The sequence below is a fragment of the Podarcis cretensis genome (assembly GCF_951804945.1).
Source record: "Podarcis cretensis genome assembly, chromosome: 1".
In the NCBI taxonomy this organism is placed as follows: Eukaryota; Metazoa; Chordata; class Lepidosauria; order Squamata; family Lacertidae; genus Podarcis; species Podarcis cretensis.
The window spans coordinates 86,683,177-86,710,203 of NC_137170.1; the positions used below are offsets into that span (position 1 = coordinate 86,683,177).

The window sequence follows — 27,027 nt, forward strand, 5'->3', positions numbered from 1 at the left end:
GCAAGCTTCTTCCTTGCTCCCCCCACCCTCCTTTGCTCAGGGAACGGGAGGGAGAAATGCTTTGCCAGCTTTGTGACTGGTGATTCCTAAGCCACACCCACCTGTCAGATCTGACCCATGTGGCCAATCTGGGGAGCTAAAAGGGTTCCCCACCCCTGCAACATACTTTAAAAAGGAAGCCTTTCGGCTTATGCTTTTTGCCCACCCAATCCTGCCTCAGCACAAAAGTGCTTGTGGTCACTCACAAAACAGGCTAACTTAGTGTTCCATGAAGCATACCTGGGGGGTTTCAAAGTACATCTCTCTCTCATCCACTGTCAGCTTGAAGGTATTGGGCTGGGGAGCCCCAAAGAAGACAATGTGCTCATACTGGAACGTTTCTAGGGGTTTGGGGTCTCCCCGTTTGTACACCGACACATTCTCTGTGCTGACACTAAGCCAGAGGTCGTTGGGAAAGCCACCTTCCTTACACTGCAGGAAAGAAACAAGAAGAGTTAGCAAAGGGAAGGTGTTGCTTGGGGAAAAAGTCAGTGGACGGTTCAGAGAGTGAATGACTGAACCGAAGACTGGAAGCCCCTGGTCAAAAACCAATCCTCTCCCCCCCCCCCATCCAATGAAACCCAGAGTAATTAGTAAAGATTCCCACCTCAAAAGCAAATAATTTAAAAATGGTGTCAAAGTAAGACCCAAAATATTTAATTTATTTATTTCGATTTCCACTTCATTCTTTAATAGGATCTGCCAAATCTTAGCTCAACCATGAACAGGCTTGGTAGCCAATATTTATTTATTTATTGTGTTTACATCCTGCCTTTCCAGATAGTTCAGGTCTGACTACTCTGTTCTCCTGCTTCCCTGTTTTATTCTCCAAACAATGCTGTGAGGTAATTTAGCTGTGACTGAGCCAGGATTTGAACCTGGGTGTACGCCCTCCTAGCCCAATACTCTTAGCTACACCCACATTGGCTCTTCAGCAATTCATCAATTAGCTTGCACCTCAATTCCCTCCCCCACAATCCTCAATCTGTAATAGTGGGGGTAATAAAATGGAACCATCTTTGAAGGTTCTTATTAAGTGCAACTGAGATAATAAACATAATCCTCCTGTAGCATCTTTCAAAGAAGAAGGATTAATACTGAAGCTTCTTGTGTGTCTCTCACCTCCACATCAAAGACAGTGGAGCCATAGCCCGACCATTCCTTCATGATGTTCATGTAGGCCACCATGGCTTGCTGCTGGAGCAGCCCCTGCAGTTTGCACCACTTTTCTGTTATGCTGGCCCGAGCCGCCGACAGCTCCTCTTTCACCCACATCTCCATCATCTGCTCCTCTTCCACCTTTTGCTTCTTCACTGAGCCCGCCTTAAAGCTACGCTTCAGAGTGCCCTCCAGGAAGCTGGTCCGCCTTTTCTCCAGGGCATGGCTGCTGGGACCGCTACTCTTCATGGACTGCAGGATTTTGGACTTCAGCCTCTTCACTGGATAGATGTTGTCCAGGGACCAGGAGATTTTGGAAATATCCCCATAGAGGTACTGCAGCCTCAGAGCAGCCAAGTGCTGCAGTGTCTCCTCTGGGCCAGGGAAATGGCCGTCAATGAGACTTTCATGAGCCTGTGAATAGCAGAAGGAGCAATTTTATTTGTGGGTCTATAAATGTTGTTACTTGCTATTTTATTGTTCTTTGAAACTTTGGAATTTTAATACTGTACATTGGTATGTTGTAACCAACCTTGGGAGGTAGATACACTAAAAAGCAGGCAAATAACTAGCTAACTAAAATACGTTTTTTTCCCAAAGGCTGTTTGTTTCAAGAGACCATCCCAATGCCTATGCTTACCCCATTGGAATTATAATTAAGTTATGTATATTGCCTTATAAGTCAAGATGAACAACTCAGTGTCCTAATGGCAATGGGCTGTTGCAGGCAAATTCTCCACAACCCTGGCTTGACCCAGCCACCCACCTGCTTATTCTCTACCATGCGAAGACTTACCTGCTCAAACATGAAAGCAAATTCCACCCCTTCCTTGGGAACGTTTTCAACATCCAAGAAACAATACAGTTTAAAGTAGAGCTGCCAGTGCCCATCCTCATCCTCCTCTTCCACGGACCCAGCAAGTCTAAAAGATGAGGAAGAAGCTGGTTACCATCTGGTTCGTTGGTTAAGAAGAGCTGGTCTACACGTAGCATCTGTCTCTGAAAACAGCATCTCTGTAGCACCCTGCCATAAGGTCTCAGAGGACTAGCAACATAGCAGAAGGCCTTCTTGTTTAGAAAGTATCAAATCCCCCAATGCTAAACAGGAGGATTATTCCTGTGAAACACCTACCTCTCAAACTTGGCCAGAACATCAGCTACAATCACCCGACTCTCAATGGCCTTGTCCACATGCTTGTTGCGTTCAAAGAGGGCAAACATGTTCCGACTGTCTTCCATGGCCAACCCCCGGATCAGCTTCTCTACCACCTACAAAGGGAGAAGAGAGACCACATCACGCCACAAAAGATTTGGTTGCACAAGGAACCTCTCAGACAGATGCAAACAGGCTGGACTAAGAGAGAGAGAGAGAGAGATATTCCCTCCACTTCCGCTAGTAGACGCCATCTGAAGCAAGCTGAATGCCCCTTCTTCCCTGGACAACTTTGCCTTGAAAATTCTGCCTTTGTTCTTACCTCTCCGGCACTGGTATGAGAATTGATGGTAATTTGACAGGAACCTCCTCCGTGGCAGTAGACAGTGGTGGTCATTTCCTCCCGGGTGATGAGGGCCTGTATTTCCTCCTGGGAGGGGACAAACTCCCTGCTCTTGGTTCTTTTCAGTGAATCAGTGATGAACTGAGAATACCGATCTATTTCAGTGCCTGGGAAGAGATCTTTTACTCTGGTTGAGGGAGGGTGAGGAAAGAGAAGAGGTAAATAACATATTGCCATTCTGTCATGAAACAAACTTTGACCTAGAACCGTGTCATTTGTATAGCGAGGCCAAGCTGACTCAAGAGGCTGTGGGCTACCTGCGGCCTATGAAGATGTTGTATCACTTAATATAAGCAAATTTCATTCATTTGGACAGAGGTTATTTATTATTTTCTGCCTCTGAGACCAATATTTACACCTTTGCCTAAAAATATCAGGACCAGCTTGGCACTGCTGCTTAGTAGAAAGCAGGTATGAGGGACAGTAGTACAGGAAGCACTGGAGTTTTCACAAAGCAAGGTGGAGGTAAATTGGGGGTGGGTGGCCTCTGCAGTGATCTCTAAGGATGCAAGTATTAGGCAAAGGGCCTCCTGTTTGCATGCAAAAGGTTCCTGGTTCTATCTCCAGCTAGGACTGAATCCTGGAGAGCTGTTGCCCTTCAGCGGAGATAATACTGAGTTAGTCAGACTGATGGGCTGACTCACTATGAAGCAGCCTTCCCATGTTTCTATACGTCTGCAGCGACTGGTGCGTCTGGTGCTATGTAATGTATTCCTCAGTGCTCTGGAGTCAGTGAGCTAGCTACAATTGCAGAGAAATTCCTCCAGGATGGTTCTTACCTTCTGAGGTGGAACTTGAGGTAACGGAGGATTCCTCTGCTGGGCAGGAAGGTGCAGCTCATGCAGGTCATCAGCTGCCAGTGGTGAAGGTTCCCCGGTCTGTTGGGCTGTGGCACGTGGTTTGTCTGCTTGATCAGCTGACAGTACACCTCGTCCCGGAGAGGCCTGAGATCATGGCAGGTCTGCAGAATGCCCTGGATAATGGGGATGGGGTCAGAGACTGTCTCGATCTCCTGAAGGGAGTTAAAGATCTTCATTGCTTCGTCCTGGAGGCTGCTGTAGCCTTTCTCTTGCTGCACTGCAGTGGGAGGAGGCGGCACAAACAACAAGGCAGGGAGAAGGCAGTCAGTATGTCCTCCAACTACGGACTGGCCAGCTGGTAGTTCATCACTCCAGGAAACACATTTGCTCATGCCCACAACCCAGAGGAGAAAGGAAACTCCTCTGATAATTATCATTACGCAAAGGTCACTTGAGAGACAATCCAGTTCCCCGCATTAGAAATGGTTACATGATAGGGCTATGATTCTGCTCCTTTCTTAATGCACAATTCTTTGTATATCAGCTAGTTAATTCCATTTCATTGGTAAGTTCACTGCATCTTCCCACTTCTACAGTGTTTTTTTAAACATCAGAGTTCAGCAGGAGTCAACACAATAACTCTGATTTACAGTGCAATTCTGTTCATGTTTATTAGGATGTAAGACCCACTGAGACTTACTTCTGAGTCAGTGTACACAGAATTCTTGTGCACACTCAGCTAAGAAGTATGTTGCACTGAAGTTGAACCTACTTTTGAGGAAACGTGTATACTGGGTTGCACTGTAAAGCTGGATGACCTTCATCCTGGCAAGATTCTGCCTCAGTCCCATCCCATCCTCTAAAAAATATTCCTTTTGAACCCTTGACATAGCATCCTCGAAAGCCACCAAGTCACTCACAGTTGACCCCAACGTCCCCATATGGCAGTGGTAGAAGCGGCGAGTGCAAGGGATGCTGGGTGTATCTCAGGATAGGATTCCTCCGGTAGGTCTGTTCTACCACTTCAGGGTTCATGCTGTTCTCCTGAAAGGAAGGGGTGGGCAAATAGAGGTTACCTTTACAGGGCTTCTCTCTTTCCCTCCAACTATCTAATTGCACTATTGAATGGAAGTGCTCCCAGTCCATTACAGAAGAGATAAAACAATAGTTAAAGGCCTTGTACTGCAAAAATGGCAAGGTGGTCAGCAACAGGGGAAACTGCCAAACCAAGTCCATAGAAGGATTTGGAGATCACTTTATATCACAAAATATCCAGAGTATGTCAGGCCAACAACAGCCCTCTCATCAAAAGGAATTCTGAATATTTAGAAACACGCCATGTTCTGACAGATCATAATATTGCTTTTAGTTGTTGTTGAATAAAATGTGCATCTACACCCTTCTGCCGATTTTAATCGTGTGTGTGTGTGTGTGTGTGTGTGTGTGCGCGCGCGTGTGTGTGTGTGTAGGGAAACTAACCAAGTGTATATGTATTTCCATCTGTCTGCCTGAAAAGGGGGGGCCAAACGGCAAACTTCAGAGAGAAAATTACAAGAGGTGCTTCCTTATAGCTCAGTGGAGGGATCCCTATGATACAAACACATGAAGCTGCCTTCTGTACAGTCAAACTGCTGGTTCAGCCAGTGTTCTTTATTCTGACCGGCAGCTGCCCTCCAAGGTCTGAGAGGTTTTCCTCAGCCCTAATACTGGATATCCTTCTTTCATGGGAGATGTCGGGTATTGTACCAGGGACCTTCTGTATGCAAACACTGTGATCTGCCACTGAGTTATGACTCTCCCATAAAAATGTGCAGCCTTTGGATTATCCTGCACGTATGAATGTGCCTTAACACACTATTCCCGCTGAAAGAGGGATTCTACCAGAGTCCTTTGTAGAATCCAGACCTAGTACTTAAGAATTAATAGACGCTGTCCTTTGTGTATGTTACATTCTTGCTTTTGATTATTCCAACGTGTGTGCAGAGAGAAATTGTATACCTAGAAGAGGGGCAGGAAGAAAGGGAAAGTGCCAAGGGACATCTCCGCTTCTGAACCGAGCAGAATGATGCAAATAATGGGAGGGAAGCTCAAATACCTGGGTATTTACACACACGAGCAAATCCTAAAAGGTTGTATATGAAGAGAGCAAGGAAAGCTCATTTGCCTTAATATCTTAAACCTGTGAGTATAAGGGGATCCTAGTAATCTGGATATAGAGCTTATAAAAAGGTAAAGGACCCCTTTACTCTGGGGTTGCAGCACTCATCTTGCTTTACTGGCCAAGGGAGCCGACGTTTGTCCACAGACAGTTTTTCCGGGTCATGTGGCCAGCATGACTAAGCTGCTTCTGGCGAAACCAGAGAAGCGCACAGAAACGCTGTTTACCTTCCCGCCGGAACGGTACCTATTTATCTACTTGCACTTTGACATGCTTTCGAACTGCTAGGTGGGCAGGAGCAGGGACTGGGCAACAGGAGCTCACCCCGTCATGGGGATTCGAACTGCCGACCTTCCGATGGGCAAGCCCAAGAGGCTCAGTGGTTTAGACCACAGCGCCACCTGCGTCCCTCATACTCATGTGCAATTAAGAGTTAGAGGCACTTACTCTAATGTCCCGAATCAGCTGCTGCGTGGGTGTTTCAATGGGAACCTTGCTGTCAATGACTCCTTGGATGGCAGAGACCCAGCGCATGGCTTCATTCAACAGCTTTGTGTAGAGCCGGTACGAGTGCTTTCTGCCATGCACAGTGATGTTCCAGTAGCCTGAAGGCACAAACAGAAACAGGCAACTACTGCCCAATCTTGGAGTAATTGAGATGGCAAATGACACAGCGAGAGAGAAAAGTGTGCGCTGGCAGAGGCCAGATCCTGGTGGCAATGTTGACTGCGCTATATCAGCTGCTCATGACATGATGCAGTTGCCGTGCGATCTAAACTGGCCAATGGCACCCAAAGGGGTCTACAGAAAGCCCCTGATATTCCTTTGTGCACTTGATTGGCTTGGCCCATGGAGCACCAACTTAACCCCACAGGACTCACTCTGTGCCATCATTCCCATGACACAAATGCTATTTCACTCCAAAGAAACCAGCAAATTAAATGTTATGGTTTGTAGGATGAACAGAGTGAGTCCAGAAATTCTCTTCGGGCCTTACCGACTATGAATGCAGAACAGACAAAGGCATATGAACATGTGATCTGCATCATACAAAGTCCAGCCATGGTCCCATCTATCCCAATACTAGCAGCTGGTCTCTCAGGCAGATTCTCCCAAGCGCTGATGCTGGATCCTTTGAAATGAGGATTGAAGCTGGGACCCTCTACATGCAAAATGCAGACCCTCCCCATAGTCTGCCAGGACTGTGTCCTATTACAAATGACCAAAATGATATTCCACACATTTATAGCTCTGCACAAAATGGTAAAGAATGGAAACGAACACTCAGAGAAGGACACAGTGGCACACAAAGAACACCTTTCCCCCTTCCTTACCTGTTTCTTTGAAGACCCTTTCATCAGGCTGGACCACTGAGCAGAGGCTGTTCAGCACCAGTGTCCCGAGCTTGGTGGCTGTGCGCTCGGACGATTTGTAGTAATCAAGGGCAGTGTTGGTCAGCACAAACCAGCGTTTCTTCACCTTCAGGGAAGAGGTCTTGCTACTGCTCTGGACCTCCTTATGAAGCCAGCCTGATGGGAAAGAGGGACAATGGGGCCCAATGGAATTGAAATTCAAGAAATCGAGTTTGCTCTCTTGCTAACGGGATGCTACTGGAGACCTTCAAATTTCTGTTCCTTTCTTTTAAAGAACAGAGGAAGGAGGAGGCACAAATCAGTCTAAACCTTCATCTCCCCCAGCTGACTTCCTGCCTTCACTATCAGAGCATGCATTGCAAAGAAAGAAAGAAAGAAAGAAAGAAAGAAAGAAAGAAAGAAAGAAAGAAAGAGTTTAGGTAACACTTCAACCACCCAAAGAGCTTTTAATGAACCATGTTTGGCGTTTGTGCTTGGAGGGAAGTGAGGGGGCGGGAGGAGACTGCTTGGGGTACAGAATGTTAAGGCAAGTGGGAGAGGGCAGCTGAAGCGTGTGCTGAATGAGGGTTGGGAATTTTGACAATTGAGAGAGCGATGATGGGATCAGCATTTAATTATTGGGATGAATCACAGTCACCTCAAACCTCAGTCTGTTTACATCGTTCCTCAGATTAAATACTCTGCTGCTAACCCTGGGTATCTTGTCAGTGAAACCCACACTTAAAGGGTGTGAATACATACCTCAATTCTTAACACTTATACACTGCTGTCAGAACATTAAGCTATGGTGGCTTTTATCTTAGTAAACCCTTACAAGCATCCTGCAATGCCACTATGAACAGGTGGGGTTGAGGCAAAGAAAGCAACAAACTTGCCCATGACCACCTAGAGAATTCCTGGATGAGGGGAGATTTGAACTGGAGGCTTTCTCACCACCGCATGTTATGAGCCACTCTATTGCATCAGTTCCCATGGTCATCATCAGCTTCCTATCCCATTTATAAAGTGGGAAATGCCATTATCACTTTGGAAGAGTGAGCTGTGCCATGACTGTAGCAACTAGTGCTATGGTGAGATAGGCTGCCTCAAAGGCCAGCAAATGGCTTATTTGTATTATTAACACCACTGGGGCAAGGAGGGTACTGTTTAGGTGTTCTGCCTCAGGCACAATATATTTAGCCAGCTCTTTCATCTTGCCTTCATACCTCTCACAAGAAACTCCTGCCCATCGACCCGGGATTCGCCTTTGGGCTTCTGCAGGAGGGAGATCCAGTGGTGCATCTCTTCAGGGATGTCACTGTTGCAGTGAATGACTCTATTTGCTGTGATGATCACAAAGGAGTTTGGCCTGGAAAATCACCATCATCAAAATTAGTATCTCGTCGTCAACATCATCATCATCATCATCAATATTAAGATTTTTCCAAAGCCACAACACAAATCTGTTTGTTTTTTGCCCAGACTCAAGCTGAGCAAGAAGAAAACATGTCAAGGTTAGGCCACACACAGAAACACATTGATTTTGCTCTCCTTTTCAAGGATGCAAGTCGGATTACTGCTTCAGATGCAACTTTTAAACTGTGGAAGCGCTTAGTGTTAGCCACGTCCAGAAAAACTACTATTCTGGAATAAATGGGCATGTGTCGTGGGGAAGAGGGGGAAGTGTATGAGATGTCGGATTTGGCCGCAGTAACAGATAGAATCATAGAATCATAGAGTTGGAAGAGACCACAAGGGCCATCGAGTCCAACCCCCTGCCAAGCAGGAAACACTATCAGAGCACTCCTGACATATGGTTGTCAAGCCTCTGCTTAAAGACCTCCAAAGAAGGAGACTCCACCACACTCCTTGGCAGCAAATTCCACTGTCGAACAGCTCTTACTGTCAGGAAGTTCTTCCTAATGTTTAGGTGGAATCTTCTTTCTTGTAGTCTGGAACCATTGCTCCGTGTCCGCTTCTCTGGAGCAGCAGAAAACAACCTTTCTCCCTCCTCTATGTGACATCCTTTTATATATTTGAACATGGCTATCATATCACCCCTTAACCTCCTCTTCTCCAGGCTAAACATGCCCAGCTCCCTTAGCCGTTCCTCATAAGGCATCGTTTCCAGGCCTTTGACCATTTTGGTTGCCCTCTTCTGGACACGTTCCAGTTTGTCAGTGTCCTTCTTGAACTGTGGTGCCCAGAACTGGACACAGTACTCCAGGTGAGGTCTGACCAGAGCAGAATACAGTGACACTATTACTTCCCTTGATCTAGATGCTATACTCCTATTGATGTCTTAGTTACATCCAGTTTGGATTACTCTAATACACTCTACATGGGGCTGCCTTTGAACAGTACTCCGAAACTTCAACTGGCTCTAAAAGCTGCAGCCAGATTGTTGACAGGGGCTGGTTATAGGGAGCAGACGACTTCCTTGCTAGAACAGCTCCACTAGCTACGGGTCTGTTTCTGGGCACAATTCAAAGTGCAGGTTATTACCTATATAGTACCACATGGCTTACGCCCAGGCTGTATGAAGGACCTTATTGACCCATACAAACCTGCCTGGGTCTTGAGGTGAGGCTCTTCTCCTAGTCCCGCCACCCTCACAGGCATGCTTGGTGGGGACATGGGAGAGGGCCTTCTTGGTGGCTGCTCCCAGTCTCTGGAACTTCATCCCTAGAGAAGCTAGACTGGCTCCTTGTTGCCTTTGCACTGGCAGATAAAGGCTTTCTTGTCCCAACAGGCTGTTGGGAACTGACTGCTTTTAATTAAATTAAAGGGCTGGTGCCATGCTGTTTTGATTGTAATTATTGGTATGCCTTAAACAGATTTTATATACGTATATAGTTTTCATTATTGATTAAAAAAAAAATGTTTTTAGTGGTTCTTGTTTCTATCTGTAAGCTGCCTTGAGTCCCAGCAAGGAAAAAAGTGGGGTATAAATAAATAAAAATAATAATTAACAACAAAAATGATGGTAATATATAAGGGAAAGCACCCCACAGGATGGTACTGTGCCATAAAAGCAGCCATCTCTCTGCAGAGCACACACAACTTTAGCTCATAGGGCAGGTGGTGTGTAGTTGCACACATTTTCCTGAAGTATGAAACACCCAGAGCTCGAGAACCCAAACCCACAGCAACTAGACTTTATTAAGAGGAAAGCAAATGCTTCAAGGAGCTTCTGGAGCCAATGCCAGTCACTAAAAATAAACACAGCCATTTGGGAGATATTTATACTGGCTGGAGGCATTTTAAGTAGCTCCTTATCTGTTGCATTTATATTTACTCGAATATGCAGTAGATGGATTTAAATATTTTCCCCTGTTACACAATTGTTGCTGCACCAAAAATATTTGAAAATCACAAAACGAAAAAGCACACACAAAGAGGAACTCAGCTGTAGCTTACCTGTCAGGATTGTCAGAAGCACAGACAGAGTCTATGAGTCCCACGTCCAGGGTTCCCTTTAAAACAACAACAAAAAATGGAACAAACTTCTAGATATATGCAAGATCCAGTTCCTACCATTCTGTTCCATTCCAGTGTGATCCACACATAGGCATCCACTTTTTATTGCTTTTAAATTCATCTTGCTTTCCCCCCTGCTGTTTTAAACTAATTTTTAGCTGTTTTTATTATCTTTTGTACATCACATTGGGATGTTTGTGGAAGACAGCAGCAGCAACAATACACGATGTGGCTCTGTAATTAGAAGTAGGCCGCATTCGTAATTGTTGGTGTCACCAGGAGGCAGTGAAAATGTTGAGTGCACCCCTTTACTTTCTCTTAGAGGGCAACATTCCTCAACCTGTGGCCCTTCAGATGCTTTGGACTATAACTCCCATTAGCCTGAAACAGCATGGTCAATGATGAGAGATGATGGGACTGTAATCCCAACATCTGGAGCTCCTGTAGGAATGAATGACTGTGAGGATCAAAAACCTCTGACCTCTATGGATGACCAGGTTCCAATGTGTGCCAGGGGTGAGACATGGCACCCCCCCCCAAGTCCTTATACCGGTGTGTGAATGAGCTCTCTTTGTATGTATGTGTGCATACATTTATTTTATCTAGATATACACATACACACTGTAAAATCGAAGAAGCATCAGGGAAGATACCTTCAAGGGGAAAAGTACCAGCTAGCATGGGGTTAGTTTCCAATTGCAGATTTAGAATGCGTCTCCCACATATTTCTTGCTAGATCCCAATCTACTGTTCTGATTAGCAGTGATCAGTACAGCCCCAATATGGCATGCAAGGGTCAGATATGCTGATTCAGTTATCTGTAACATAACACCTTCTGTCTGGAAGCACCCTGAAATGCACCCTAACAACTTCAAGCATTCTACTACCAAGAGTGGAATTTCAAAAGCCCACCTTCCCCTTCCATTTGCAAGCTACAGTTCCTGGGCACAGTCCACCTTTGACGGTATTCTTGGTTTGGTGACAGGCCCTAAATGAAGACATATTTGCTCTCGCTTTATTAACGAAATGGGGCTCCCGTATCCCTTCCCCCTAAACAATTCTTTGAGGATGACAGTCCTGGAGGGTTGGTCACTTCTCCAAATGACACTTGGTGTACACACTACTCCCCACAAAGATCTTCCTGGCACTGATCATAATCCCTTTGCCCAAATCCTGCTTCAGATACGTCCTTTGCCCAACATACCTGCCATCAAACTAGCTGAGGGCGTTAAATCCTTCAGGCAGCCTCCCTTTTATTTCAAACTCAGTTCTGTAAAAGGGTGCCCATGAAGAACTCTCCTGCCGTTTACTGATAAACATAAGAAGAGCCCAACTGCTGGATCAGGCCAACGGCCCATCTAGTCCTGCATCTCGTTCTCAGTGGACAACCAAATGCCTAGGAACATCCTTCATCAGCCAGAAGAGTGACAGTTTCAGGGGTCCACTTGACCCACCACTCACCACAGCATTCTTTGGGTTGGCTTGTTCATCCTGCATCTCTCTCAGCTGTTGCTCTGTAGCACTGTGCACACGGCTCAGGACATTAAACCAGTCACTGTAAGAAAGACAGAAGCAGAAGACACTTAAAAAAAACCCCCGTATATATTTATTACTGAAATGGTTAATTTTTAATAGTCTAGAATACTATAATTAATATGCAGTTGTATACAAAGCATCATAGACGTAATTAAATATATTTACTAATACCGATAACATCATGCATATCATGATTCATCTTCCACTCTCCTGCCTTTCCCTATTTTTATAACTGCTTTTCTATTTAGAGCACAACATCATGGGAAGGGTGTTGCTTCCAGCTCTCCCACCCCTCGCCTTGGGAAAAAGCAGAAACCTTTTAAGAAAAACACACACCTGTCCCTGCATCCCCTACCTGGCATCCTCTGGTGATTCTGCCACTATGTGGTAAACTCGATCACTTGTCACAATATCAAGGGCATTCTCTTTCTCGTGAATATCCACAATCTCCCTGAAAAACAACAAGTGTGAAGAGCCAGGATGAAAAGGCAGTTTGTCTATGTTTGGCATCCATCTCCATTGGCCTGCCTGGTCTCAAGGAGGCTCAACGCTTCCCCGATCTCTTGAAAATACTTGAGAACAAGGAAGCAACAGCACCCAAAGATGAAGTAAGGTGACAGGCTGGTGTGGGAATGAGGGTACTGCCTACTGCACCTAGAGACCACCTTTGGGGGCTTTGTTGATAAGGAACCACTGCAAGGGCAACATCACTGAAAAGACTTTTAATGTGGGCAAAGAGACAGCTAAACCAATTCAAGTTGAAGGGCACTGACAAGAGAGGCCAGGGGGAGTGCACAAGAACGTGGGGCAAAATTTGCTAGAGGAAAATTCTCAAATCAGTCCTAAGTAGGCCCATGCAGGTGGGGGGTGGGCAGTCGGTTGCACTTTTCACAGGCCTCAGAGGGCTAAACAGGCTGGGGGATACCACCAGGGGCCTGCCAGACTTAAACTATCATGCCAAGAACAAGACTTCCATCCCAGGCCTCAAACAAGCTCTGCATGGGCCTGGTCCTAGGGTGTCATTATACATGCAGTACTGACACTGAAGCTTTAAAAATAGCCATTGCACTCAGGTAAGGGGCTCTAAGGCCCCACCCTCTCTAACAGCCTCAGGCCTAAAGATGTCCCACAGGACTTAAGGAGTCAAACAATTTCCCCTCAGGCCCAGGTTGTTAAGGATTCCCCAAACATCTCCTGTTACCAACAATGGCAGGAGTGGGATATTGGTTCATCCCTAGGGCTTACAGACATAATAGTGTCCCATACTTGGCCTTCCTGATGTCAATCGTCCCTTTCAGCTTCTCTTCACTGTCGTTCTCAAAGTACATCAGCTTGGCCTCTCTCAGCACAAACCAGCGCCGTTTCCAATTCCGGCGAGACAGTGTGGACATGCCTCCTCCCTTCTTGTAAAGCCAGCCTGACTTCAAGGCCTCTTGCTTGGCTCGAAACCACATGAAGGCCTCGTTCTTCAGGACACACCAGCGCCGTCTCCAGGGGTTCATCAGGCCCCCTTGCAAGGAAGAGAAAAGAGACACAGTCAAAGCTACTGCACCACCAGAATGTACCCACCCTGCACTCCACAAGCACCTGACAAAGACAGGGGCAGGTGTATCTTCCTGCCCTTGGCCATAACAGTTCCCTGAAAAATGTGGGGCTTCCTGTAGACACAGAATGCTAACATGCAAAAGCATGCAGAAGTTTATCACAGTGACATTAGCGGCAACGTACAGCGAGGCAGGGGTTGACTTTTTGTATTACTACCTACCCCTACAACCTTAAAAAAACACACCCTGGTCTGCCAGTTACCAAAGTAAAACTGGGAGTGGGGAGGTAAATGTGTGTACTTGCACAAGCCCACACAAAACTGGCATGAGATATTTTGTTACCTGAAGTGAGGCCCAAATGGTGCCTCCTCCCTCCCCACTAAGACCAGTATCTTTTTTATAAATTCAAATTTTGTAGCATCAAGCGTTAATTTCATTTATCCACCCCCTTACTACTACCCCAAATACTGCTTCACAGTGCTGCCAGATCACTTCAAGCATGTTCCACAACAGGGCCTCTGCCATCTCTAAAAACTGTTATCATCTGTACATGCCCATTAAGACCCAACACTTGGGACTGCACATCACAGCCTTTATGTGGATGCCAATGCAAAGCAACCAAGGTCCCTTCTAATCCCTCCTTGACAAGAAGCCTTACTGACTTTATCTTGGAAATGAATAAGAACAAAACAGCAAATCAGGGAGCAAATACTGAGAGGGGATTAGGGAGCAGGGGAAAATGGCTCAGCTTAGGGGACTGACCAAGCTGCTTACCTTTCATGTAGAGATAGCTGTGAAAATAGGCTGGCCCCGATCCATTGAGCACAGTGACCCGGCTGCTGCAGAATTCTTCATCCGTGTCCATATAAGCATCCCCTTCATCCTCACTGTCTAGAAACTGGAGGCAAAAAGAATGGTTACGCTCCAGAAACAAAGCAGCACAACCTGCCAAGTCCTATCGCACTTCCACTACAGATCTAAGTGCTGAGCTGGCCAGGCAGTATGATAACCATACAGAAGCAGGAATGATCTAAAGTGGGTGAATGATTTCAAGGCAAAGGCCAAAACCTGCCATACTCAGTTGCCAACATGTGGACTTTGGCCTCTATTTCCATTTTGGAACTATCAGCTTTAAGAACCTCCAATTTTCTATTGCAATAGTTCTCTGATGTTCAGCCAAATGCATTCTGGCCATCTCAGCTTCTGTCTCTCTCTCATTATCCCCCTTCTGGGGGGAGGCAGTCTAACCCCCTTCTGAGCAGATCATGTGAAAAGCTACAACTTTACACACAACCTAACACACACACACACACACACACACACACACACACACACACAATGTCCTTATGGGCAGCACAAAGGCATTAAATAGATTAAACGGGTGAACTGCCATTCTACATGGGATAGCTTCTAAAGTACATGAACTCCCTTTTTAAGATCACCCCCAAAAGGTTCATACAATGAGTGTGTTCTCGGGGACAGTAGCTGTTGTGTGCATGATTAATGGGGTCAAACAATATCCAGTAAGTGCCCTTGTAAATCTGGCAGACACAAATACCCATACAATAATTGTAGCTGCAAGTAATGCACCAATACCAGGCACAAAATCCATATTCCAACATATATAAAAAACATAAAAATGTGCATGAAGATGTGAAGAACAAATGGGAAATGTGCATATATGAGATGCATATGCAAACATATGCGCACAGACACACCAGTTGTGCAAGTAAGCTTTTAGTATCACACAGAAAAATACAGACACAGCAGAAAATTGGTAAAGTAACCAATAGGTTAAGGCAGTCAATGTGGTTTCCTCCAAATGTTGTTGGACTACAACTTTCAGCATCCCTGACCATTGAGCCATGCTGGCTGAGGCTATTGGGAGCTGGAGGCCAAAGGCTACCCATGGGTTAAAGGAAACACAACACAATGGATTTTAACACTTAAGAACAAAACAAAATCCTGTGCCTATATTTTATTATTTATATCCTGCCTTTCTTCTATTATATTTATATCCTGCCTTTCTTCTATGATGGAACTCAAGGCAACACACACAGTTCCCTGGAAGTCTCCCATCCAGGCATTGCCCAAGCCCAGAACTTCTTGGCTTCATCCAAGCTATTGCATCCTGTACCTTCAAAACCACATCCTGAGACAAGGGAAGACTGAAAAAGTTCCAAGGTCAGCTTGCAAGAAGAAGTGGAGTTCTTTAGGAATCAGTCTTGGGAGTTATTTTATTCACTACATTTTCCCCCTTTCTTTTTTGTTTGCAACTTGGATTGCAAACAGGAAGAGTGTGGATTGAATTTGCCAATGAAACCAAGCTGGCAGATGCCTATGAGAGACCACAAGGATTGGACAGTTATGCAAGATGAAACTAGGCAATCCAATGGATGGAAGGGAGTAGAAATATGTTCACAAGCATCATGATGAAATGCAATGGCTGCGAATGTGGACTGAAGAAAACAAAGTGCCTTTTAACCCCAAGGAGCACGTAACCAGTTAACACAAGAGAGCACTGAGGTGCCAAATGTACACAGGAAAGATAAAAAGAAAAACACACTTCCTGCTTCAGAGCAGGATCTGTTTTTTGCTTCAAGGCAAACGGCCCTTACCGAGTCTAAGCTGCCACGGTTGGAGTCCATGCCGTTGCTGTGGGAATTGCGCGAGGCCTCCTCCCCATTCAGGGGCTCAGCGGACGTGCTGCCAGCCTCTCCGCTGCCATCAAACTCCTCGTGGTCATAGTCAGACTCCACATCTGGAGGCAAGCTATAAATTGGCTCTTCCGCGTCCCCATTGTCACTCTGCAGGATTTCCGAGGCTGATTGGTAGATGCTTTCCATAGGCTGCTCCTTCTGGGGGCTTGCAGATCTCTCTGTGGAAAGACACAGAGAGTTGCCCTCCTCGTTCTCTCCCTTCCTAGGCACTGGCATATTCGGAGAAGCATCTTCCTCGGAGTAATAGTTGTCACTGGTTCTGGTGCTGCTGTCCTGGTTCAGGAGACTTGGGCTGGGAACTGGTGGTCCCTCTTCATCTGCAGGAAAGCCCTCATCTTCTTCTTCCTCAGCCAGGGGAGCTACAAGGCTGCATTCAATGTTGAGGGTCCCTTCGTTGGACAGAGAGTGCTCGAAGCCTTGCACGCTCTCATCCAAATTTCCAAAATCCAGCAGCTCCAGGAACTCCTGCGCGACCCTGGACGCCTCCTTCTCCAGCCTCTGGATCTCCTCTTCCCGCTGCCGCTTTATCTCGTTCTTGGTGTTCTCACAGGTGATGTGGTCGGTCTTCTGCTGCCACTGCAGCTTCTCAATCTCCCTCTCCAGTCGCAGGATCTCTTCCATCTGACGCTGCTCCTCTTCCTGTAAAGGCTGGTCTTCCTCTTGGGTCCTTAGTGCCTCCATCTGGAAGAAAGGGTCACCCAAAGGGGCGCAGATGACAACTTTCAAAGATCAGCCTTAATGGAGTCACAGTAACAGATCTGAGAAAGCAGGAGCTTGCATGGTGGCCAAGTGGCACTTCCCTCTGCTCCCTGCATGTGCAACATTTCTTCTAATTGTTCTAAGGCATGAGAACCTAAGAAGAGCCCTGCATCAGGGCTGCATCAGGCCAATGGCCCATCTAATCTAGCATCTTGTTCTCTCAAAAGTGACCAACCAAATGCCCATGTCAAGCCTCCAAACAGGACCTGAGTGCAACAGCACTCTCTCACTCCTTGTGATCCTAGCAACTGGTATTCAGAGTAATACAGCCTCTAACAGTGGCTGGAGATGGGTCTTACTTAAAATTTTATGTCCTCGTAAAGTTTAAGGTGGTTTGAGAGAGGGTTACTGTTTTGTGATGGGAATGTTCACAGCACTTTTGCCACTGGTCTTTGGCTGTTTTGTATTGCTTTAAAAAAAACCTGGCCTGTTTAACGAGGTACTCATGGGACAAAAGAACTAAACATCTGTACTGTACACCATGGGAAGCAAAGGCTCTCACAAGCACTTCCAACTCTCTTAAAAGGCTATAGTCTATCACCAAGCCAGGTGACAATAGGCTGGATTCAAATATGCCTTGGATGGAAGTGTCTTTGATCCACCAGAAGATCTCATTAATGAACAGGGGTCAGTAGGGTTTTTTTTGTTTTTTTGGCTTTTTTTTGCAGATTCCCCCTCTCAGCTGCAACTCCCTCACCATTTTAAAAAAATGTACCCCTTGAGCCTCTATCTGGTTCAAGAGAGAAATTTCCCCTGGCACCAATGCAAGCTTTCATTCAGAGCCGAATAGCAGCTGCCCCCCCCCCCAGTATTTTTCAATAGGACTGTGGCACAAAAGAAAGAGGTAACCCACTGTCCCACATGCCACATTGCTAACCCTGATCAGGATCCCACAGCAGCTGACACTGACATATTCCACTGGATTTGTACAACTATGGGTTGTATCTGGTGTTTGCAGGATGCAGTTCTGTTTATTACAGTACTTTGAAACTGTCCTCAATCTAGATGACACCGTACCGCCATTCCTAGGAACACTCCATGTAACACTCAACATCTAGGGACATATCCAACACTTTTCTTCTGCTCATGCAACAAACCTCCACTTGTGCAATTGGACTTCCCCATCTGCTCCTTGCACACCCCCAAAATCTGCTCCAGAGGGTCCCCCAACCTTCTGGAGAAGATTTTGAGGATGTGCAGTGAGCTTCAAGAAAGAGGAGAGGAGAGGGAAGTTCTGTTGTGCAAGTTGATACTTGTTGGCATACAATCCTAGGTGTTTATATTACTTTATAGGAGTGGAGTGTCATCTAGACTGAGGACGGAGTCACTCATGCATAGCACTGCATTCTGCAAACAGTACCTTGGTTTAGCCTGTAAAGAGGAAAAGGTCAAGCAACAAAGATCACCAGCATGTCTTCATATTCTGCTTAGTATTCTGAAATGAGAGGCAAATGATGGGAGTCATAATGGAACACACCTGAGCCATCTGCAGTGCTGCTTCAAGCTGCTCTTTTTCTCTGTTCAAAAACAAAGAACAAACGCATCAATAAAATCTACAGTCCAGCTTGCCATGAAAATTTGCTGAAATCAATGAAGTTTTAAATAACACTGCTGCCTCAGTCATTTGCATTCAGATCAAAAATTTTGTGAGCTGTAACAAAGCCTTTAAAGTTAAACCAAGGGAAATTATTATATTAATGAAAGGCTTGGGTTTTCAGAAGGCTGGTTGGGGTTTGTTTGTTTTTTTGGTAAGGCTCCAGAACATATGCTGACTGCTATTGAACACACATGGAACAATTCACAATGCAGAATGCATGTGGAGGGAAATGGAGGCCGCCTCACAGTGGGTAAAAAATGTCAAATGAACATACTCAGTAGTCAGAAGGTTGGTGGTTCGAATCCCCGCAACAGGATGAGCTCCTGTTGCTCAGTCCCTGCTCCTGCCAACCTAGCAGTTTGAAAGCACGTCAAAGTGCAAGTAGGTACCGCTCTGGTGGGAAGGTAAACAGCGTTTTCATGCACTGCTCTGGTCCGCCAGAAGCAGCTTAATCATGCTGGCCACATGACCTGGAAGCTGTACGCCGGCTCCCTCGGCCAGTAAAGCGAGATGAGCGCCGCAACCCTAGTGTCGTCCGCGACTGGACCTAACGGTCAGGGGTTCCTTTACCTTTAAGGTAGCTGAAGGCACCCTCTTCCCATAGGACAGCCAGATTATCTCAGGCTTGGTTTAATTTGAGGTGTGCAAGTGTGTCAAGACTTCCCCAGCTCTCCCCTCTTGTGACTGAGGAACAAGCTAAGAAACTGGACAGAGTGGAATGGAGGCAATGTCACACTGAACACTTCTGATTGACCACAAAGCCAAGAAAAGGGAATTGGAGGCTGGACTTCTAGAATAAATAAATAATGTGGGCTCCGAAACTGTGTTTTTAAAGAAAAGTATTATGCAGTAGTTTCCCTCAAGAAGAAGCCTTCTAAAAATACACAACTTCCTAAAGTCACATATCATTTTCCAAGGGTAAAAGTAATAACTTGGCTGGTAATCATCACTTCATTATTATTAGCGCTGTTGACTGTGGTAACATATGGAACAGTGTTAGGCGCATACACAATTAAAAAAACCCAATACAGTATCTATATATTTTTTTAAAAAAGCTCACTGCAAATGGGTGTATGTCAAGGACAGAGAAACTGTACACATTATTATTAATTATAAATTAAATTTCTGTAGCAGTTGATCAATCAATATTCCCTGGGTGACCGACAAACAAGAAAATATTAAAAACATGGTGCTGATGTTTTAATGAGGTGGTTTTTCCCACATGGTTATATTGACATGCTACTGCTACTGTGTTATTTTATTGTTGTGCTACTTGGAGGTTTTGTCTTCAAATAAAAAGTAATTTATAAACCATACACCCTTATTTATTTCATAAAATTTATGTTTATAGAAAGTAGGATCATAGTGTTAGAAGGGAGCAGTTACTACCACTGCATTGCAACCTGTGGCGCTCTCCCTTGTAGTCATGAACCAGCCACTTGCAATGATGTCCTGAGACAACCTCAGAGCCTAGCGCTTAGTCGTCCTTTCAGCCCAGAGACTAAAAGACATGCCCAGGTGCGCTGCTTTGGAGCTTCCAAATTCTGCAGAGTCCAGATATTCAGGAAGCTTCAGACCACCTTGGTCTACCTGGCTCAAAGGGACCAGCACTTGACCAGAGCAAGTTGTGCAACCTCCATAGCTAGTCTCTTGTGCTGAGTATAGGAGTGCCCCAAAGGAAAAAGTCCCAGCTTAGTGGTATCATCCAGATGAGCCTTATCATTAGCACTGTGTGTTCTACAATTCTCACTAAGCATGGAATTTAGTATTAGCTTGCAGCTACAAAGGAGTGAGGTTGGGCTCAAAAAAGAATGCAGGAAGTATCTGGTGAAATCTGCAAAGGCAAAGAGGGTGTTGGGTAATGTTTCCAATGGTCAGGAGGCAGGGCTTCAGGGCCATGCATGGCTCCTCCCCTACTAGAAACATATATATGCAGACTTACTTCCCATAATTCATTTTTTAAAAGGTCACCAAATTCAAGTCTGTCTGAGCACAATTAGGCTCACCTGGATATAGAAGTTTGCTACTGTGTGGCTGTGCTTTTAAAGTGGTTAATATACAAAACTGTGCCTGTCACGAGCAACACATCAAAGGCAGAGTCCTGTTTGGACTGTTCCGCTTCAGGCTACAGGGGACTGATCAAATGGCAAGGGGGTGAAAAATACCCCACAGTCCTCCACATAGGAAACTAAAACACCAGAGGTAGGTAAGCCAAAATCCTTATCCATGACCCCTGATTTTCTATACGCAGGGAATCCTTTACATGGAGGAACATTAAATCATGTACATCCCTCTCACTCCTGCAGTCTGAAGTGGTACAGTCCTGGCACAGGACTGCCTCTTCAGCTGCAGTTTTGTGAAAGCTGGGCCAGGGAGACAGAACCAAGACTGCCTTGTACCTTTTCTTCTCCTCTTCCTCCTCCTGCTTCCTCCTACGCTCCCTCTCTTCTTGCCATTGTCTTTCCTCTTCCTCCTTTCTAATCCGCTCTTCCTCTCGATGCCTCTGCTCCTCAGCTTCCCGTTTCCGCTGCTGTTCCTCCTCTAGCAGGTGCCGGTAGAGGCTGCGAGCCAGCTGCCCACGCCAGTGCTTCTGCAGGATAATGGCAGAGGCCTTCAGGCGCAGGAGGGACTTCTTCCAGAAGTGAGCACGGTAGTTCTTTTGGATAGTCACAACACTGGCTAGCACCCTTCGATACCTCTTCCTGAGTCAACGAAAGCAAAGTGGGGGTTACTGTCAATCAACGGCCATTGCTCACTAGGTTCTCCTCAGCATCTGCCTCAGAAACCATCTGACCCAGGTGTACCAAGATGCCAGATTCAATGAATCAGCACAACCACAGCCGCTTTCTCCAAAAAACATTTCCCCAGGAAGCCACTCCTTCCATGCTTTCCTTTCTCCTCCATCTGTCACCCACCTGGTTTCTGGAGAATGCTTTAGGCATCTCCCTCTTGGGGCCACTCATTTCCTGTTTCTACACCAGCTCTGTCTTTGCTAAGCACTTTGAGTGGCGTAATGGCAAGGAACCTCCCAACCCAAGGCAAAATGGCAGATTCCCCCATCCCTCCAAACAATAAAGGGATGGTTCATGTCATGACCTCCTCCCAGCATATCAGTCTTTTTTCCAGATGCTCCCACATAGACAGCCATGCACTGCTCTCCCAAAACAGAAGAATGGGTAGTTTGGTAGTTTTTACACCCACCCACCCCACATATGGAAGCTAAGGTCCCCGTACCACAGAAAGAGAGAGAGAGAGAGAGAGAGAGAGAGAGAGAGAGAGAGAGAGAGTTGGGGAATGCCTTTTATTTAGTAATGAGACTGGGCACTCTGTACATGTTCAGAATCTCCCTTCTCTGTAGCTAATCTGCAGATTAGAAAAAAACTCAAATTCTAGGTCCTAACATTCCTGGCCTGAATTGAGGGTCTGGTTCTTTTATTAGTGCAATTAAGGCCAGTCCACTTGAATCCAATATGGATTATATGCTTTTCTTTTTCTTTTTGAGGACCAATATGAAGAACTAGTAGATTATTTCTGTGGAATAGAAGCATTATCTAGGAAATATACTTACAAGAGTCAGGCAGTTGCTATGTTTGACACTCCATGTGGCACTATGAGGTGTCTCCTGCTAAAGAACAGGGAATGTGTGTGCTCTGCAAGCCTGTGGCTACATTGCACAAGAATTGAAATGGATATTGACACTGAGTTCAGCACCCTGAGAATCAAAGCTTAAGTTAAAACTTATTTTTTTAAATACCCAAACAAACAAGTTTCTCACATGCTTAAAGCTGATAAAATCCATAATCTGTGTGCAAACCCTGGTGAAACCTCAAGGTCTAACAAGAACACACCAGGAGACTCATCCAGAATCTGTGGGGAATGGAAGGGAACAACTGCATGCAAAGGAATGTAAAGTGGAAGGAGCCTCCCTGCTCATGCTGTTCCCCAGTATTCCACCCACCCACCCCTGTCCTTTTCTCCCACCTGAGCTCTGATACAGAAGCCCTGCCAGGAGAAAAGTGGTCGAGAGGCATTTTCAGCAGGGAAAGCATGTTCATCACCCCTTCCAGCGCACTGCTTGTTTGCTTCAAAACTGTTCTGCCGGTTCTGTAGAACCAATCATCTAGCACACAGTTTGTGCTGCCATCATATCCTCTTAGGCTTCAGAAGCCAGCATAGTGACAGAACAAGGTTTCCAGTGGTTAGGGGGCGTTAGGAATCCAGTAAGATTCCTATGGCCTAAGACAGGAGATCCAAATAGCACCCACTCCCCAATGGCAAGCTAAATTATAATAATTATAATAAACAAAACAACTGCCAATTTGCTGCATGCCAATGACACACCTTGCCTGATGGTACAGCTAGTCCTGTTCCAGTGTCCTGCATGGCTCTTGCTCTTTTATACAACTAACAGAAGCAGAATAGGTTGTGCAAAATAAAACAATCTGTACGCAAAGGTTCTTAGTTTGAAGAATTCCAGAGGGTTATTTTGGTGCAGAATTCTGGTGATAGCAGCACTGGCAGTGGCAACAATGCCATTACCATTAGCAACAATATCCCAGTTCATATGCAATGGCCTGGACCTGGGCCTAGCTCATGATTATACCCTCAAAATGCAGATGGTTTTCACAGCCTGGGAAATCCATGTTTGCAGCTGGAGCCCAGCCAAGTCTTGCTGTAGACAGCAGATGCAGCTTTGACTTCCTTGCCTGAACAACAGGAGCCTACCTTCCCCTTGGATAGTATTGTGGGGGGGGGGACTAGGCAGATTGCCGTTATTCTGTTCACCAATCAACATTCTAGTTTGGTAGGCCCAAATTTAAACTACACCATTTTTTTTCCTAAACTACTTTGCATTTTTTTTATTTTAAGGAAAGGTAGATGCCAGTTTTATTTGCATATTTTATTATGTAAATTTGCATGGGCAGTATTTCCTATGCAATATGTATTTCCTATGCAATATTTAGTCTTTTTCAGATAGTTACAGGAAAGAGAAAAAAGCACATGGAGCCCCTCCCCCCTGCCTCCTAGCAGTTCAGTTCAGCTCCCATCCTCCACTTTCCCTAGCCAATGGCGTTTGAGATGTCACCAGGGGCTGCTCACACCTTTTCAGGCCTCTTTGCAACCTTAAAGGCTAGAAACTTTTTAAAAAATGAAGCTGAATTGCAAGGGTGCTGAATTCCTCCTCTAGTAGCAACCCCTGTGCTGTTAATGGCACGATCCTGGAATACAGGTAGCCCATGCAATAATTCCTCAAAGCAACACCAGTGTCCTTGTGGAGCACAGGTGACCGTCCGAATGTGCACACATAGCAATTTGCCAGAACAAGACAACAACAATTAACAACAAGATGAAAAGGCAGAGACAGATAGATGGTGGGGATGCAGAGCCAGCCAGCTTACAGCTACTCCCCCCCCTTCTCTGCACCCAGAAGAGCCCACCAGGGAAGCAGAATCTGGAGAGGGGAGCTATAAGTGAGGAAGACTGGCCTGGGTCTGGCAAATAAAGACAGAGATTGGGCTGAGGGTCTTCAGTGCAGAGCAAAAGAGGGAGAGCTGGGGAGTTTCTCTGCAGGGCAGCTTCATAGGAGGATTACAGATGCAACAGGAAAGAGGCAGGGGACAGAGACCCGGGAAGTAAGCAACTTCACAGTCAGTGGCCTGCATTGGGAATGTATGGGGATTTCAAGAGGGAGCAGAGAAGGGGGAAAGCAGTGGAAGCCCAGCCAGAAGCAGCAAGCTGGAAAGGAGAGAGACCTGGCAGCAAGGAGCATTCTAGCAGCTGGGCAAAGAAGGCGATTCAAGCACTGACCTTGCCATGTAGCCCAGGACGTGGGCTCGGATGATGGTTGCTGCCTTCCTCAGCTCCTCTTCCCGGGCCTTCTCCAGTTTTTGCTCCAGAGCCTCCTTCAGGAAAACCTGGTACCCCGGGGAGGAGTTTCATCAAACACAAAGAGAGGAAATAGCAAGTCCCAGGCAGCACCAGCAGGTCCCATGCCTGCCTGCCTGCCTGCCTGCCTGCCTGCCTGCCTGCCGTAACAAGGCACACAGGGCTCCTTTTATGCTCCTGCGCCAAAGCCAGTCCCTGCTCTGCCAGCCCTTCCCCTTTGGGTGCTGTCGCTGATGGACAAGGGAGAAAGTTGTGCAGGGAGAGGAGCCAAACTCAGCCCAGCCCCCCCCCCCCCCCGCACTCTCTCTCTCTCTCTCTCTCTCTCTCTCTCTCTCTCTCTCTCTCTTCCACACTGCAGGCTCAAGGATTAAGGGGGAGAGAAAAAGGGGGGAGGAGGCTGCACTGCTTTTAACTATTAACCCTTTCTTTGGCTCAGTGACATCTTTTAAGGCTATCTGGGCCTGCTGCTCGAGTCCTGCTAATGAGGCTCTGGGTATGTGTGTCAACATTCCAGGCGCTGCATGCAAAATGCAGAAGAAAAACTGGCCAAACTATGACAAGATACCCATTCCAAGAAAAGAAGGGGGGGGGGAGAGAACGGCGGGGGGGGGGGGGGGAGGGAGGGAGAGGAAGAATCTTTCCAAATATCATTTCCTGCACTGCAGATAATCCACACATATTTTCCCCCTGGCTGCTTCTTTGCATCACTGCCTCAGTGCCAGCCTGTCTCCAAGCTGTCTTGCTGGCTGGAAGATTCCTTCTCACTTTCATTGCCTCCTCTGCAATCAAACCTTCCCAAGAGGTGTGGCTCACCCTGAATGCACACAAGAACAAATGGTCATTCTGCATTTGCTTTTTTATTAAAAGACATACCTGGGTGCTATTCCTGAAACCAGGAGGCATGAAGCCTGCTTTCAGAACAGGCTACACTTGTGGCTCTGGTGGGTGATGCATAACTCCACATGGGTCAGGGAAAATGCATCAATCCCATTAGATATTTCAGTGGCCCCATGATGAGGTCTTGGAATTCCAACAGTGGGGTCTGGAAAACAGCCATGGGCCTGGTCTGTTACTCATTCCTGTCTGGGAGGTTCCAGAAGGATGGAAGGTCAGGCCTGGTCCACCTGTGTGGCTGTCGGTGAACCAAAAACATTGGTACTCCAATAAAGTGACACACAATCCAAAAGGTGACTCCGAGGATGCATTGTAATGCTGCAAAGACTCTGGGGCACAATCCCTGGATTATGTGGCACAGATATTTGGGATAGCAAATGCCTTTGGTATTTTGAATGCAGCATTCTTCTGGAGAATTCGAGTGGTTGAAGATTGCATTAACATCCCCAAGAAAATCTGTTTTCATCACCTGCATTCATGGCTAGCCTCCCACATTTGTCTGAGGTGAAAGCAATGCAACCAAAGGCTTAGGCTGCCAATGCATTAAAGTCTCCTTTCTGCACTGAAGTTCTAAAGCAGGAGTACAAAAAGCTCTTGATCACATGAATATTTGAAGAAAGCTATATGGAGGGCAAGGGGATAATCAGCATGTGGGTGCTGTGTGGCTTAGGGGATGTGAATGAGCAGCCCGCAAGGGGGGGCAGGGGAGACCATTTGGACGCAACCTGTGCAGACATGCACACTTATAAAGCCCCAAGTGTTGGACACATGGCCTTGCTCAAAATTGGTAGAGCAGCATTTGCAGAAATCAAACAGAAGAAATGAAGAAATCACAGATGACTTTCAGAATTCCCTAGCTTGAAGCAGGAAGCTGGAGGCTTGCGGAAACCGGTGTGAAGGGCAAAGCTGGCAAGGAAAAAGTTCAGCACAGTGCCTCTCTGCCTAGTTGTCCCCTGCCCAAACTTGTGCTACAAGAATCCAAACAAAGTCCAGACTGCCACAGTGGACAATCAGCAGCTGCTCCCCTCTGTCCCTAATGAGAAACACAAAGACCATCCTGCTTTCCCCTTCCTTTCCTGTGCTCTACAATTCCTTATACTAGCCCTTTTCCTTCCTCCACCAAACAATTGCTCAGTATAGAAATCCCCCCCTTGAAATATACTGCACAGGAAGCACTTCCCACTCCTTCCCCATCCTGCCCAGCACATGTGCAAGACCACGCAGGGACTCCTTAAGCCTCGCCTGCCCAGGTTGCTCATAAAGCCCTCAGCGACACCCTGGAGGAGCAGAACAGGCCAAAGAGGCTCACTGGGCAGGGGCATGTCGCTAACCCTCAACCTCGGCCTCACCTCCAGAGACAAAGAGGGGCCCTATGCTTCAACGCAGAGGCAGGGCCTCTTGACAGGCACAAAGGGACTGGGCTCACAAGGCAAACTCATGACTCTTTTAAGACCTATTTGTTTTCTAGGCAGCAAAGGAAAAGGAGAGCTGTGGCTCTGTGGTGGGGCGTATGCTTTGCATGCAAGAAGGTTCCAGATCCAGTTCCTG

At 46.3% G+C, this 27,027-nt stretch overlaps 1 protein-coding gene across 1 annotated transcript in view; it reads right to left on the bottom strand.

Annotated features, from left to right (window-relative positions):
* Nucleotides 1-27,027, bottom strand: part of LOC307199279 (unconventional myosin-X-like) — a 78,084-nt gene that overhangs the window by 2,962 nt on the left and 48,095 nt on the right. The window contains exons 22-40 of the mRNA XM_079947087.1: nucleotides 24,508-24,614; nucleotides 21,099-21,401; nucleotides 18,580-18,619; nucleotides 16,242-17,024; nucleotides 14,398-14,521; nucleotides 13,346-13,589; nucleotides 12,435-12,530; nucleotides 12,005-12,098; nucleotides 10,484-10,539; nucleotides 8,290-8,432; nucleotides 7,046-7,240; nucleotides 6,159-6,316; nucleotides 4,474-4,597; nucleotides 3,533-3,830; nucleotides 2,673-2,880; nucleotides 2,330-2,466; nucleotides 1,994-2,120; nucleotides 1,162-1,611; nucleotides 280-471 (exon numbers count right to left, since the gene is read on the bottom strand). Of these exons, the coding sequence (XP_079803213.1) occupies nucleotides 280-471; nucleotides 1,162-1,611; nucleotides 1,994-2,120; nucleotides 2,330-2,466; nucleotides 2,673-2,880; nucleotides 3,533-3,830; nucleotides 4,474-4,597; nucleotides 6,159-6,316; nucleotides 7,046-7,240; nucleotides 8,290-8,432; nucleotides 10,484-10,539; nucleotides 12,005-12,098; nucleotides 12,435-12,530; nucleotides 13,346-13,589; nucleotides 14,398-14,521; nucleotides 16,242-17,024; nucleotides 18,580-18,619; nucleotides 21,099-21,401; nucleotides 24,508-24,614 (3,879 nt within the window). The remainder of the gene's footprint in view (nucleotides 1-279; nucleotides 472-1,161; nucleotides 1,612-1,993; nucleotides 2,121-2,329; nucleotides 2,467-2,672; nucleotides 2,881-3,532; nucleotides 3,831-4,473; nucleotides 4,598-6,158; nucleotides 6,317-7,045; nucleotides 7,241-8,289; nucleotides 8,433-10,483; nucleotides 10,540-12,004; nucleotides 12,099-12,434; nucleotides 12,531-13,345; nucleotides 13,590-14,397; nucleotides 14,522-16,241; nucleotides 17,025-18,579; nucleotides 18,620-21,098; nucleotides 21,402-24,507; nucleotides 24,615-27,027) is intronic.